Below are 14017 nucleotides of genomic sequence, written 5' to 3' on the forward strand. Positions count from 1 at the left end.
CTAGCAAGACTAGTAAAGAAGAAAAGAGAGAGGAATCAAATAGACGCAATAAAAAATGATAAAGGGGATATCACCACCGACCCCACAGAAATACAAACTACCATCAGAGAATAGTATAAACACCTCTACGCAAATCAACTAGAAAATCTGGAAGAAATGGATAATTTCCTGGACACTTATACTCTCCCAAGACTAAACCAGGAAGAAGTGGAATCCCTGAATAGACCAATAGCAGGCTCTGAAATTGAGGCAATAATTAATAGCCTACCCACCAAAAAAAGTCCAGGACCAGATGGATTCACAGCTGAATTCTACCAGAGGTACAAGGAGGAGCTGGTACCATTCCTTCTGAAACTATTCCAAGCAATAGAAAAAGAGGGAATCCTCCCTAACTCATTCTATGAGGCCAACATCATCCTGATACCAAAGTCTGGCAGAGACACAACAAAAAATAATTTTAAACCAATATCCCTGATGAACATCGATGCAAAAATCCTCAATAAAATACTGGCAAACCGGATTCAGCAGCACATCAAAAAGCTTATCCACCATGATCAAGTGGGCTTCATCCCTGGGATGCAAGGCTGGTTCAACATTCGCAAATCAATAAACGTAATCCAGCATATAAACAGAACCAAAGACAAGAACCACATGATTATCTCAATAGATGCAGAAAAGGCTTTTGACAAAATTTAACAGCCCTTCATGCTAAAAACGCTCAAGAGATTCGGTATTGATGGAACGTACCTCAAAATAATAAGAGCTATTTATGACAAACCCACAGCTAATATCATACTGAATGGGCAAAAACTGGAAAAATTCCCTTTGAAAACTGGCACAAGACAGGGATGCTCTCTCTCACCACTCCTATTCAACATATTGTTGGAAGTTCTGGCTAGGGCAATCAGGCAAGGGAATGAAATAAAGGGTATCCAGTTGAGAAGAGAAGAAGTCAAATTGTCCCTGTTTGCAGATGACATGATTGTATATTTAGAAAACCCCATCGTCTCAGCCCAAAATCTCCTTAAGCTGATAAGCAACTTCAGCAAAGTCTCAGGATACAAAATTAATGTGCAAAAATCACAAGCATTCTTATACACCAGTAACAGACAAACAGAAAGCCAAATCATGAATGAACTTCCATTCACTATTGCTTCAAGGAGAATAAAATACCTAGGAATCCAATTTACAAGGGATGTAAAGGACCTCTTCAAGGAGAACTACAAACCACTGCTCAGTGAAATCAAAGAGGACACAAACAAATGGAAGAACATACCATGCTCATGGATAGGAAGAATCAATATCGTGAAAATGGCCATACTGCCCAAGGTTATTTATAGATTCAATGCCATCCCCATCAAGCTACCAATGCGTTTCTTCACAGAATTGGAAAAAACGGCTTTAAAGTTCATATGGAACCATAAAAGAGCCCGCATTGCCAAGACAATCCTAAGTCAAAGGGACAAGGCTGGAGGCGTCACCCTACCTGACTTCAAACTATACTACAAGGCTACAGTAACCAAAACAGCATGGTACTCGTACCAAAACAGAAATATAGACCAAAGGAACAGAACAGAGTCCTCAGAAATAATACCACACATCTACAGCCATCTGATCTTTGCAAACGTGAGAGAAACAAGAAATGGGGAAAGGATTCCCTATTTAATAAATGGTGCTGGGAAAATTGGCTAGCCATTAGTAGAAAGCTGAAACTGGATCCTTTCCTTACTCCTTATACGAAGATTAATTCAAGGTGGTTAGAGACTTAAATGTTAGACCTAATACCATAAAAACCCTGGAAGAAAACACCAAAAGCAATGGCAGCAAAAGCCAAAATTGACAAATGGGATCTAATCAAACTAAAGAGCTTCTGCACAGCAAAAGAAACTACCATCAGAGTGAACAGGCAACCTACAGAATGGGAGAACATTTTTGCAATCTACTCATCTGACAAAGCGCTAATATCCAGAATCTACAAAGAACTCAAACAAATATACAAGAAAAAACAACCCCATCAAAAACTGGGCAAAGGATATGAACAGACATTTCTCAAAAGAAGACATTCATACAGCCAACAGACACATGAAAAAATGCTCATCATCACTCGCCATCAGAGAAATGCAAATCAAAATCACAATGAGATACCATCTCATACCAGTTAGAATGGCAATCATTAAAAAGTCAGGAAACAACAGTTGTTGGAGAGGATGTGGAGAAATAGGAATACTTTTACACTGTTGGTGGGGTTGTAAACTAGTTCAACCATTATGGAAAACAGTATGGCAATTCCTCAAGGATCTAGAACTAGATGTACCATATGACGCAGCTATCCCACTACTGGGTATATACCCAAAGGATTATAAATTATTCTACTACAAAGACACATGCACACGTATGTTTATTGCGGCACTATTCGCAATAGCAAAGACTTGGAATCAACCCAAATGTCGATCTGTGACAGACTGGATTAAGAAAATGTGGCACATATACACCATGGAATACTATGCAGCCATAAGGAAGGATGAGTTTGCGTCCTTTGTAGGGACATGGATGCAGCTGGAAACCATCATTCTTAGCAAACTATCACAAGAACAGAAAACCAAACACCGCATGTTCTCACTCATAGGTGGGAACTGAACAATGAGATCACTTGGACTCGGGAAGGGGAACATCACACACTGGGGCCTATTATGGGGAGGGGGGAGGGGGGAGGGATTGCATTGGGAGTTATACATGATATAAATGATGAATTGATGGGTGCTGACGAGTTGATGGGTGCAGCACACCAACATGGCACAAGTATACATATGTAACAAACCTGCACGTTATGCACATGTACCCTAGAACTTAAAGTATAATAAAAAAAAAAAAAAGAAAGAAACAAGAAAAAAAAATAAAAAAAAAATAATGAAATTAAAAAAAAAAAAAAGAAAACAGTTTCTGGGCTCTCTATTCCGTTCCATTAGTCTGTGTGTCTTTTTTTTATGACAGTACCACCCTGTTTGGGTTCCTGTAGCTTTTCAGTATATTTTGAAGTATGGTGGTGTGATGCCTCCAGGTTTGTTCATTTTGCTCAAGATCATTTGGCCATTCAGGGTATTTTGTGGTTTCATACAACTTTTAGAATTGTTTATTTCTATTTTCTGTGAAGAATGTAAGTGGCATTTTGATAGTTATCAAATTTTGCATTTAATCTATAAATTGATTTGAGTAGCATGGACATGTTAACAATAGTATTTTTTACAGACCGTGAGCATGGGATATCTTTCCATTTATTTGTGACTTCTCCAATTTCCTTCATCAGCGTTTTATAGTTTTGAGTGTGGAGATCTTTCACCTTGTTTGTGAAATTTATTCCAAAGTAGTTTTTGTAGTTACTGTAAATGGGCTTGTTTTCTTCATGTCTTTTGCAGATAGTTTGCTGTTAGTGTATAGAAACACTACTAATTTTTGTATGTTGATTTTATATCCTGCAACTTTACTGAATTTATTATTTCTAGCAGCATTTTGGTGGAACCTTTAGAGTTTCCTATATAAGATATGTTGCCTGCAAACAGGGACAGTTTGACTTCTTTCTTTCCAATTTGGATGCCTTTTGTTTATTTCCCTTGGCTACTGCTCTGGCTAGAGCTTCCAGTACAGTGTTGGATGGGAGTGGTGAGAGTGGGCATTCTGAGCTTATTCTGGATCATAGAGAAAAAGCTTTCAAGTTTTCCCCATTGAGTGTGATGTTAGTCGTGGTTTGTCATCTATGGCCTTTATTGTGTTGAGGTGCATTCCTTCAATATGTAATTTTTGCGAGTTTTTATCATGAAAGAATGTCGAATTTTGCCAAATGTTTTTCTATATCTATTAAAATGATTATATAAGTTAAAAAAAAATCTGCAAGACAAGATTTCCAGTTCATTATATACATTGAAATTTGAGAGGTGCCTTCTAACTCAACATGTCTTTTCCATCTGAAAAATATACACAGCTCATTTTGTGTGATGTAAATACAGCACTCAAAAATGTATGTTTGTGTTTATGCTCTGAATGTTATATGTTATAATCCAGAAAACTATTATATATACACTGATGTTGTGGATTATGCCACTCTCTTTACACAGAGTTAGAGAATATATTAGAAAATATTTCTGTGTTGAGAATTACTTTATGAATTGCATTCACTCTTATGAGTTACAAGGAATTCTCTTCACTCTCTCATTTCATCTTGAGTCAAATTAAAAATTCTGCCCATGGCCACTTGGTAAATGTGTTCGTGTGTGTTTTCAGGGACCACTGACATTTATGGATGTGGCCATAGAATTTTCTCTGAAAGAGTGGCAATGCCTGGACACTGCACAACAGAATTTATATAGAGATGTGATGTTAGAGAACTACAGAAACCTGGTCTTTCTCGGTGAGAATAACTTCAATACACATTTCATAATATATTCTAAAGGTTTTATTTTATTTATTTATTTTTTGTGTAGATTTTTTTTGGTAGTTTTTGCTTTGTATGAATGAATTTCAGATTCCTGTTTTGAAATAAATTCTGGGGATTTGTCTGTGTAGAGAGAAATATCTTCAAGACGTTTCATCTTGATTTGAATTTTCTACATTCCTCAGCTGATCTGTGTTTTTCACTCTAGATTATTGGTAATGCCTGAAGGTTGGTGTCATAAAATATTGTTTCCTCTGCCTTAAAATCCACCTGTTTTTATGTTTCTTTGTGTTTTGTTTTTTTGAGATGGAATCTTGCACTGTCCCCATGCTGGATTGCAGTGGTGCAAGCTTGGCTCACTCCAGACTCCACCTCCTGGGTTCAAGCAATTCTCCTGCTTTAGCCTCCCGAGTAGCTGGGATTACAGGCGCACACGACAACACCCAGCTACTTCTTTTGTATTTTTAGTAGAAATGGGATTTCACTGTTTTTCCCAGGCTGGTCTCTAACTCCTGATCTCAGGTGATCTGCCTGCCTTGGCATCCCATAGTGCTGGGATTATAGGTGTGAGCCACTGTGCCCGGCCTTCCACCACCAATTTTTGATTCAGTAGTACTGGGTAGTGAAATTAAGAACGTACAAATTTAAAATATTTTCTAAAGATTTAGAAATTTCTGTTATAAATTGCTATTTACTATTTTATAAATTACTATTAATTTACTAGACTATTCTATTACATCCTCTTTACTGAGCAGATTACTAGCTTGAGAATTGAAGAATATGAGCAATATTCATGTTATTTCTTTTTAATGAAACAGGTATTGCTTTCTCTAAGCCAGACCTGATCACCTATCTGGAGCAAGGAAAAGAGCCTTGGAATATGAAGAGACACGAGACTGTAGCCAAACCCCTAGGTATGTGAGAATGAATGCAACAGAAGAGAGGTCCAAAAGTCAAAGAGAAAGTCAGTCCTTAAAATGTGATTTGGGATGCTGTGTTCCAAAGGAAAGAGTTTCTGGGATGCCTGAGGATTTTTAAATTTTACTGTCACACAAGGACATCTTCTGTCCTATGTTTTTAAATTTTCTAAAGATTTGACTTTCTCTTTGGTGATCTTCCTTCAAGTTTACATTGAGAGCCAAAGTCCTCTTCATGAAGTATAAGAGACTGCAAAATCTGGCCACTTTTCTGTTGTTTTGGGGGATACACAAATATCTGCATAATTTTGAAAAACCTCTATGTTAAACTATTATTTTAAATTCTCTTTTAGCATTATATCTGAAACAGGTGAGTAGTGGTTTATGTTCTATTTTTTTGTTGATCATTTTTCTACACAGTCCATCCAGTTTTTATTACTATACTCTTGAAGTATAGTTTGAAATTATAAAGTATGATGTCCTTATGCTCTGTTCTTTTTCCTTAAGGTTGCTTTGGTTATTCAAAGTTTATTGTAGTTTCATGTACATTTTAGAATTGTATTTTTCATTAATGTGAGAAAAATATCAGTGAAATTTTGATAAGTTTATTGAATTTATAGATTACTTTGGATAATATGGCACCTTACAAATATTTATCCTTGGCTGGGCGTGGTGGCTCACACCTGTAATCCCAGCACTTTGGGAGGCTAACGTGGGTGGATCACGAGGTCAAGAGATCGAGACCATTCTGGCTAACACAGTGAAACCCCATCTCTACTAAAAATACAAAAAAGGAACTTGCAGTGAGCGGAGATCACGCCATTGCATTCCAGCCTGGGCGACAGAGCGAGACTCCGTCTCAAAAAAAAAAAAAAAAAATTCTTTGAATCCATAGAAATAAAAAATTTCAAATTTATTTGTGTCTTTAATTTCTTTCATTGATATCTTATATCTTTCCTTGTGAAGACTTTTTACATCTGGTTGAATTTGTTACCAGAAATTTATTATTTTAATGCTCTTCCAAATAGATTATTTTTCTATTATATCAAAGAGTTTGTTTTAAGTGTATGGAGCCATAATTTATACTTGTAATTTAATTTTATTTTTCTAGTCTACTGAGTATATTTATTAGTTTAGACCAGTTTTAATGTACTGTTTATAGTTTTTTATGTATAAGATCATATGATCTAGAAACAGCAACTGTTTACTTATTTGTCTTCAATCTTCAGTGGCTTTTGAAAACTTTTTGACTACTTATTCTGCCACATACTTTCAGTGCTATGTTAAAATAGAAGCATTGACAATGGGCACAATATAGTTTTGCATGAGTGTCTGTGAATTTGAAGGAGCAAACACCTCTGCAAGTTTTTATAAACTGGTTTCAGAAGGTAAAGATTGTTTTTTTTTTGGGACCCCAGGGTGATGGGATGCTCTCTGGGTTTGTAGTGGAGAAGGATTATAGTTTGGTTTGTCACAAGACTTACGAGTCTACACTAGGGTCCACCTTTAGTTGGCTTGTTACAAGGAGCTTGGGTAGTTATAATTTCCATTTTACTTTTAGATAGACTTAATATCCTTCAGGACTTTGATCTTTAGAACAGATACTAAGTGGGGTTTCTGCAGTTGGGTCTGCATATGGTGGGCCTTGTATCAGGATGTGGATGAGTATGGCTTTCACTGAATACCAAAGAGGATTTTCCTAGGTCACTGTGTGGGTTTCTATGTAGGCTTAACTGGCCATGAACTGTGGTCCAGGAAGCTGAAACTGAGTCATGGAACTGCTTCACAGACCGTAGTAAAGTCCAAGGTCTGCAGTCCTGCCTGCATGGCTATTAATTTGTGTCTTCCTCTAGGCCTCTGGTAGGGCAGAACCTCTCCCAGACTGTGGCTGGGAGGAGTTTGGGATGGTTACAGAGTAAGTTCACAATTCTCAGTGAGACCAAGTTGGGTGAACTATTTCCTGGTCATTAGCCAGGAACAGAGGTCCTGTAGTTTGCCACTTTAATGAGGGCCTGCCTTCTGAAAAGAACACTCCTCAATCTTGGGCTTTAGGAGAGTTTCAGAACTTCCTTCCTGAATCTTAAAGCTCTATTAAAGGCACTTGTTTTTGAGATGGGGTCTTGCCACATAACCCAGACTGGTCTTCAAATCCTTTTCTGCAACAATTCTCCAACCTCAATATACCATGTAGCTGTCATTACAGATGTGAGCCATGATGTCTGGCTCTATTGTATAGACATTTTTGTCAGGGGTGGCTGACAAATTTTCTTGCTGTGGGGGAATAAGAAGATAGAGCACCTTTTTCCATCTTACTGATGTCACTATCTCTATACATTTCTACTTTCTGTTTCCTATTTCAAATTTCTCTGCAATATTAGATTTAGACATTTTAGACAATATGTTAGAATTTACATGTTGTGCCTGAAATAAATGAGATAATTAGTATTACAGAATCTTTGAGGTGTCAGTTTTCTTCCTGGAAACCTTTGTGGCCAGTGGCACCTTTGCCTGAGTTCTTGTCCTGCGTCCAGAAAGCATAAGGTATGCAGACAAGTGAAGGGTGAAGAAAACAAAGAGGATCTTTATTTAGTGTTAGAACAGCTCAGAGGAGACGCACAGTTGGTAGCTCCTTTCTGTAAGCAGGTCATCCCATCGAGTGTTCAGCTCTCAGCAGAGAGGAGGCCCTGGAGAGGGTGACTTCTCTCTGCAGGCAGGTCATTCTGAGGTCTCTGCAGGTCTCTGAAACTGCCAGGCAAAGAAGGTAGCTCCTCTCTGCGGCTGGTCATCCCGTTGTTTCTGTGTCCTCTGCCCTCTCTGGCTGAGCCCGGGGCTTTTCTGGACCTCAGAGAGGAGAAAGTACATTCCAGTTTGTCCTTGGGTGGCCCTGGTCAGGCCTGGAGGAGGCACCAGAAGTCCTCACTCTGGTCTGCGGGCCCCTGAAGGTTGGGCTCTACAAGGGACTCCTCTTCTGCCAAGGAATCTGTCTTCCTCCCACTGCCATTATTATATGGCTCCAGGGCTTGGCTCCAACCCTGCTCTGAGCTCCCAGTGCATGGGTGCTGGGAGAGAAGAGAGGCAGCAGGAGCAGACACCTCCAAGCCAGCAGAAATGGGGGAGGGTCCTCCCAGGACCCCAGTGATGTAGGCAGCAGTGATGCCCAGTCTTCTACCTGGGAGGGCGGCTGCAGCTGTTCCCAGGGAGCTCCGACCCCACCAACTTGAAAAGGGCAGAGCTGTTGCTTGTCCTTGTGGAGCAGGAGGCCCAGGTCTGCAGCCATGGGTCAGGCAGCTGCAGCTGCACCCAGGAGGGCAGATCTTGGCTTTTCCTGCCTGACCCTGTTCCCCCGCCCCCACCAGCACCACCACGAGCACAAGGAGGATCAGATCCACAGCCATAGTTTGGGTGGCTGCAGCCCCACCCAGAAGGGCAGGGCTCCTGCCTGCTTTGTAGAGCAGAAAGCCTGAGTCTTCAGCAGCACCCAGGGAGTTCCTGTCCTAACTCAGAAGAGGTGACATCTCACCCGCTCCATGGAGTGTGCAACCTCAGCTGCGCCTCTCTGCTGAAGCCAGCATAATGGCAGCAGCTACTTCCATCAATCCCCCCTCTGAAGAGGTACATCTAACTGCCATTAGAATAGGGGCGTTAGGGATGATGACCATTAACTGCTTCATACTGACATGGGATGTTGTTTTGGGAAAACAATAGTTCTCTCTCAGAGGCCTATCCAAGGGTTTCCAGTAAAAGAGATTTATCTACTGAGGCTCTATTTGTATACCATTTGAAGTTTGATAGCCCATCTCTTGTTTTTTTCTGAGCTATAGTCAGAGATCATTGGTTGGTTCACTTCCACAATTGTCAAAAGGTACAAATAACTCAAAAGCTTCCTTGATTTTGAAAAACAAAACATAAGGATCAGCAATGTTCCAAGCAAAAAGTCAAGAAAGATTAGTCTTCTATTCAGTTCACCCAGTCAACTCCTGTTCGCAATCTCCAAAGTTAGCAGAAACCTGCACCCAAGGGTTATAATCCATTCTTTGAGCGGATCAAAACAGCAAATATCTATGAATGTTAGAATGTCCTAGGATAGTCACAGTGAAAGACATGATTGACAAAAGAAATATAGTCACCTTTGTGATTTATGATAACCTAACACATAACTTTAATTATGATTGATAACACAAACTCAGACGTCAGAACTCTAGGAATCCCATACAATTTTTGGAACACACATTAACATTTTTCACTAAAATATAACCTGAAAATCAAACACCACCTGATCAATCCTATGTAAGTAAACATGTCAAATAATCCTGTAGTTACCTCTCTCTTGGATGTCCCAGGGGCCCTCTGTAGCATCAAAAAGCTAGGGGTTAGAAAAGACAACTTTGAAGCTGTAAGGGCTCAAAACACTTAATAGAAGTTCAGGTTACCATAAGTCATCTGTTTAAATGACTCAAAGTGTTGTATTTTGTTTGTTTGTTTTTTGTAAAGTAAAAACCTTCACTCGTCGAGAGGGAACATCTAGTTTTTCAAACAGTCCGTTTCTTGTCTTTCCCTTCTTTTTTAGAGAGTTTATTCAAAAGTCAAAGAAAAATCTTTTTCAAGAGAGAGAAAGCCAAATTTCACGCTTGCATTAGTCTATTGTTGTCAACCTCAGCTTTTTAAATTAAACCTTATAGATAATTTTATCCAATCTTAACAAGTTTGACTATGAGGTACAATTCTTAAAAATCTTTTATAACCCTTTACAAATTTGTGTTAAAGGGTGGGTCAGTGCCTGAAGACACCCTTGTGCTTTTATTCCAATGTTCAATTTATGGAAAAACCAAATAATACCCTTTTGAATTTAGTCAATATGTTCACATACAGATTCTCTTTACAATTTTTAAAAACTCTCCATAACTTGTTTGAACCTTTAGTTGTATCTTATTTAAAACAATCCTTTAACCCTCTAAACTAGGCAAAAATTTGCATTTTCACGCCTTATATTATTTCACTAAAGACATATTTCACTTCTCTTATGCACCTTGCATGTAAATCTGTTTTCAGTATTCTCAATTACATGTTATAATGGCAACTGTTAGCAATGATTAATTTTGGTGAAATATTTGGTAAGTTATTTTAGTTACGTACTTAGGTGCATATCAGGTCTGTTTCCAGCATAGCTAGGGGCATGGCATATATCCCCAGCCCTTAAAAACCTGTAAAGCATGAAAGTCGAACAACTTTAAAAATCCAAAGAAGCAGTCCATGACCTTAAAGCGTTTAGCCAACCTAGTTTCTGGCTTGCATAATTTAGAATATGTATCTACATTTTGAAGACATTTCTATTTTTACCAATAATTTTAAAGCCAGCTTAAGTTATACTCTAGTCACATGTATTTGAAAATTGCTTACACTTATTACTTGAGTGCTCTTACTTGCAAGCTAATTTGGTAGACACAGCATGTATCAGTAAAGAAACACATCTAGACATATATACACACAAATGAAGATCTAATAGCTTGGAACCCTAGCCATGACATAGCAATACAAGCTCACTGGTTTTATTTTGTTTGCCCCAGTAGATAATCCAATAAAGGCTGTGAACCAAAATTTTGGGTAAAGCAGTTTCCATGGCAGTTTAATTTTTAAAGGCCCAACCTCTGCAGACTCCAAAGAACACTGGGACTAAACAGCACCAAAGGAGAGCATCACATGTTAACCAGGCCATCTGCTTAGAACCACATCACAAAAGCCTGTATATATGCATTGCCCTTCCACTTTCCCATTCAGTGGTAAACTCCAGATTCCATACAATGTTGGGGGCCAAACGGTATGGCAAATGTGAGACAAAATTCTAGGGAGGGTTTAATACTAGACCTCAGAATTTCTGCCAGGGGTGTTCCTTTCAGAGAGGTTGAGGTCCGGAGGAACCCCTGTGATGTCCCCTTTGGGATCCAGTCTTAGAGTGTCAGACGTCTCTGACCTTAGGTTTATGTTTTCCTTCCAGAGGCAATGGCCTACTATGAGCTTTATAAAACTACACTTGCCTATGCTAACCATTCCACTACAGTGATAGCCATGAACTAAAAGGCATCATAGCTTTAATACTTTCAAAGTATTTGGTCTAAGTGCTTGGGCCCAAAAGATTGAGACCAGCCTGGTGAACATATAAAGACCCTCTCTCTACAAAAAAATTTTAAAAATAACCACGCATGATGGTGTGCCCCTGTGGTCCCAGCAACTTGGGAGATTGATGGGGCTGGATTACCAGAACCTGGGAGTTTTGGCTATAGTGAGCCATATTTGTGCCACTACACTACATCTTGGATGCCAGAGTAATACCCTATGTGGTTTTTTTTTCTTTTTCTTTTTTTGAGCCACAGTTTCACTCTTGTTGCCTAGGCTGGAGTGCAATGGCGTGATCTCGGGTCACCACAACCTCCGCCTCCTGGGATCAAGTGATTCTCCTGCCTCAGCCTCCCAAGTAGCTGGGATTACAGGCATGTGGCACCATGCCTGGCTAATTTTGTATTTTTAGTAGTGACCGGGTTTCACCATGTTGCCATGCTGGTCTTGAACGCCAGACCTCAGGTGATCCACCCACCTCAGCCTCCCAAAGTGCTGGTATTCCAGGCATGAGCCACCGTGCCCAGCCTTATCCTGTCTTAAGAAAAAAAGCTGTACACTTCAGGCGTGTTAAGTATATTCACATTGTTATGCAAAAAAGAAATTTTACATTTGTAAAACTAAAACTCAGTACCCACTAAGTAACAATTGCCCACTTTACCCTTTCTTCAGCCCCGAGAAACATTCTTCCACTTTGTTTTTATGAATGTGACTGCTTAACATATCTCATATAAGGGGTATCATATAGTATTCATTGTTTTGTTACTGGCTTATTTTAGGTAATATAATATTCTCAAGGTTTATCTTAAAATGTGACAAGATTTTTTTTTAGGCTAAATAATATTCCACTGTATGTGTGTGTTACTTTTTTGTTTGTAAGTGAAAGAACTTTGGAGTTGCGTCAGCCTTTTGGCTTTGTGAATACTAGTACAATAAACATAGATGTTCAAATATATTTTCCAGGTCCTGAGTTGCATACTTTGGATATAGATTCATAATTGAGATTGCTGTATTTGATGATACTTCCATGTTTAATTATTTGAGAAACATAACATTTTACAGTGATGGCTGTATTTTTGTTTTCCACCAACAATCAAAATGGGTTTCGTTTACATTGCATCATCAATAGATTTACTTCTTTTAAAAGATTTGTAAGGGCCATTCTAATTGGTGTGAGGTGATTTTGGTTTTCATTATAATTTTTATGCATTTCTCTACAAATCAGTACTTTTGTATGTCCTTTCAAATGCTTCTTTCTAAAGTTTAGTTCAGTTATGTGTCTATTTCTAAATCTAATTATTCAACTCTATTTTTAAATGTTAAGAGTTGTTTATATATTCTGAATATTAATTCCTATCACATGTGATTTGTTAATATTTTCACCCTTTTCCTAAAAGGCATCGCGTCACTCTATTGAATGTTTTCTTTGATGTACAGAAATATTGAAGTATAGTGTAGTTAAATGTTTCTGTTCTTTGTTGCCCAAGCATTTAATGTCGTATCTAAGAAAATGGTGCCAAGAGCAATGTCATGTCTTTCCCTTATTTTGTTTCTAAGAGATTTATTATTTTATTATGTGCAAGTATTTTATTTAAACTATTGTTTTTATATGGCTCAAGAAAATGATCCAACTTTATTAGTGTAGATTTCCTGTTTTCAACATTATATTTTGACTATAAAATCAAATTATTAATCAAACTTGATAAAATATTATTTATCTTTATGGTGTATCATGGCAACACGGTGGAAGATTATTTGATCATATACAGAAGGGTTTATTTCTGGGCTCTCTATTCTGTTCTTTCATCTGTTTATCTGTCTTTGTGTCAGTACCACATTGTTTTTGTTATTGTAGCTTTTAATATGTTTTGAACTCAGAAAGTATAATGTCTCTTTATTCTTTTTCATGGGTATTTATTTGGCTATAGTTCATAATCAAATTTTAAAATTTCAACCAAAAGTCTTGTAAAAAGCTGCTATTGGGATATTTATAGGGATTATACTGAATTTGTATATCACTGTAGGTTGCATTAACATCTTTAACATATTTAAGTTTTTGACTATTGAGCAAGAATATGTTGAAGAGTGTGTTTTAATTTCATATGTTTTTTGATTTGCCAGTTTTACTTTTGCTATTTCTAGTTTCATTCAGTTTTAGTCAGAAAACACATGTGTATTATTTTGGTCTTTGATATGGTTTGACTCTCTGTCCCCATCCAAATCTCATCTTGAATTGTACTCCCATAATTTCCACATGTTGTGGGTAGTACCTGGTGGGAGATAATTTTAATCATGGGGGCAGTTTCCCTTGTACTGTTCTCGTGGTAGTGATTAAGTCTCACAAGATCTGATGGTTTTATCAAGAGTTTCCGCTTTTGCATCTTCCTCATTTTCTCTTGCCGCCACCACGTAAGAAGTACCTTTCATCTCCTGCCATGATTCTGAGGCTTTTCCAGCCATGTGGAACTGTAAGTCCAATTAAACCTTTTTTTTCCTTCCCTGTTCGTGGTAGGTCTTTATCAGCAGTGTAAAAACAGACTAATACAGTCTTCTTAAGTTTATT

The 14017-nt window shown here is 38.1% G+C and overlaps 1 protein-coding gene across 1 annotated transcript in view; it reads left to right on the plus strand.

Annotated features, from left to right (window-relative positions):
* The window catches only part of LOC104653868 (zinc finger protein 91-like), a 78901-nt gene that overhangs the window by 26638 nt on the left and 38246 nt on the right, over nt 1-14017 (plus strand). Inside the window, exons 2-3 of the mRNA XM_030925350.1 lie at nt 4276-4402; nt 5245-5340. Of these exons, the coding sequence (XP_030781210.1) occupies nt 4276-4402; nt 5245-5340 (223 nt within the window). The remainder of the gene's footprint in view (nt 1-4275; nt 4403-5244; nt 5341-14017) is intronic.

The sequence above is a fragment of the Rhinopithecus roxellana genome, chromosome 20 (assembly GCF_007565055.1).
Source record: "Rhinopithecus roxellana isolate Shanxi Qingling chromosome 20, ASM756505v1, whole genome shotgun sequence".
NCBI classification, from domain to species: domain Eukaryota; kingdom Metazoa; phylum Chordata; class Mammalia; order Primates; family Cercopithecidae; genus Rhinopithecus; species Rhinopithecus roxellana.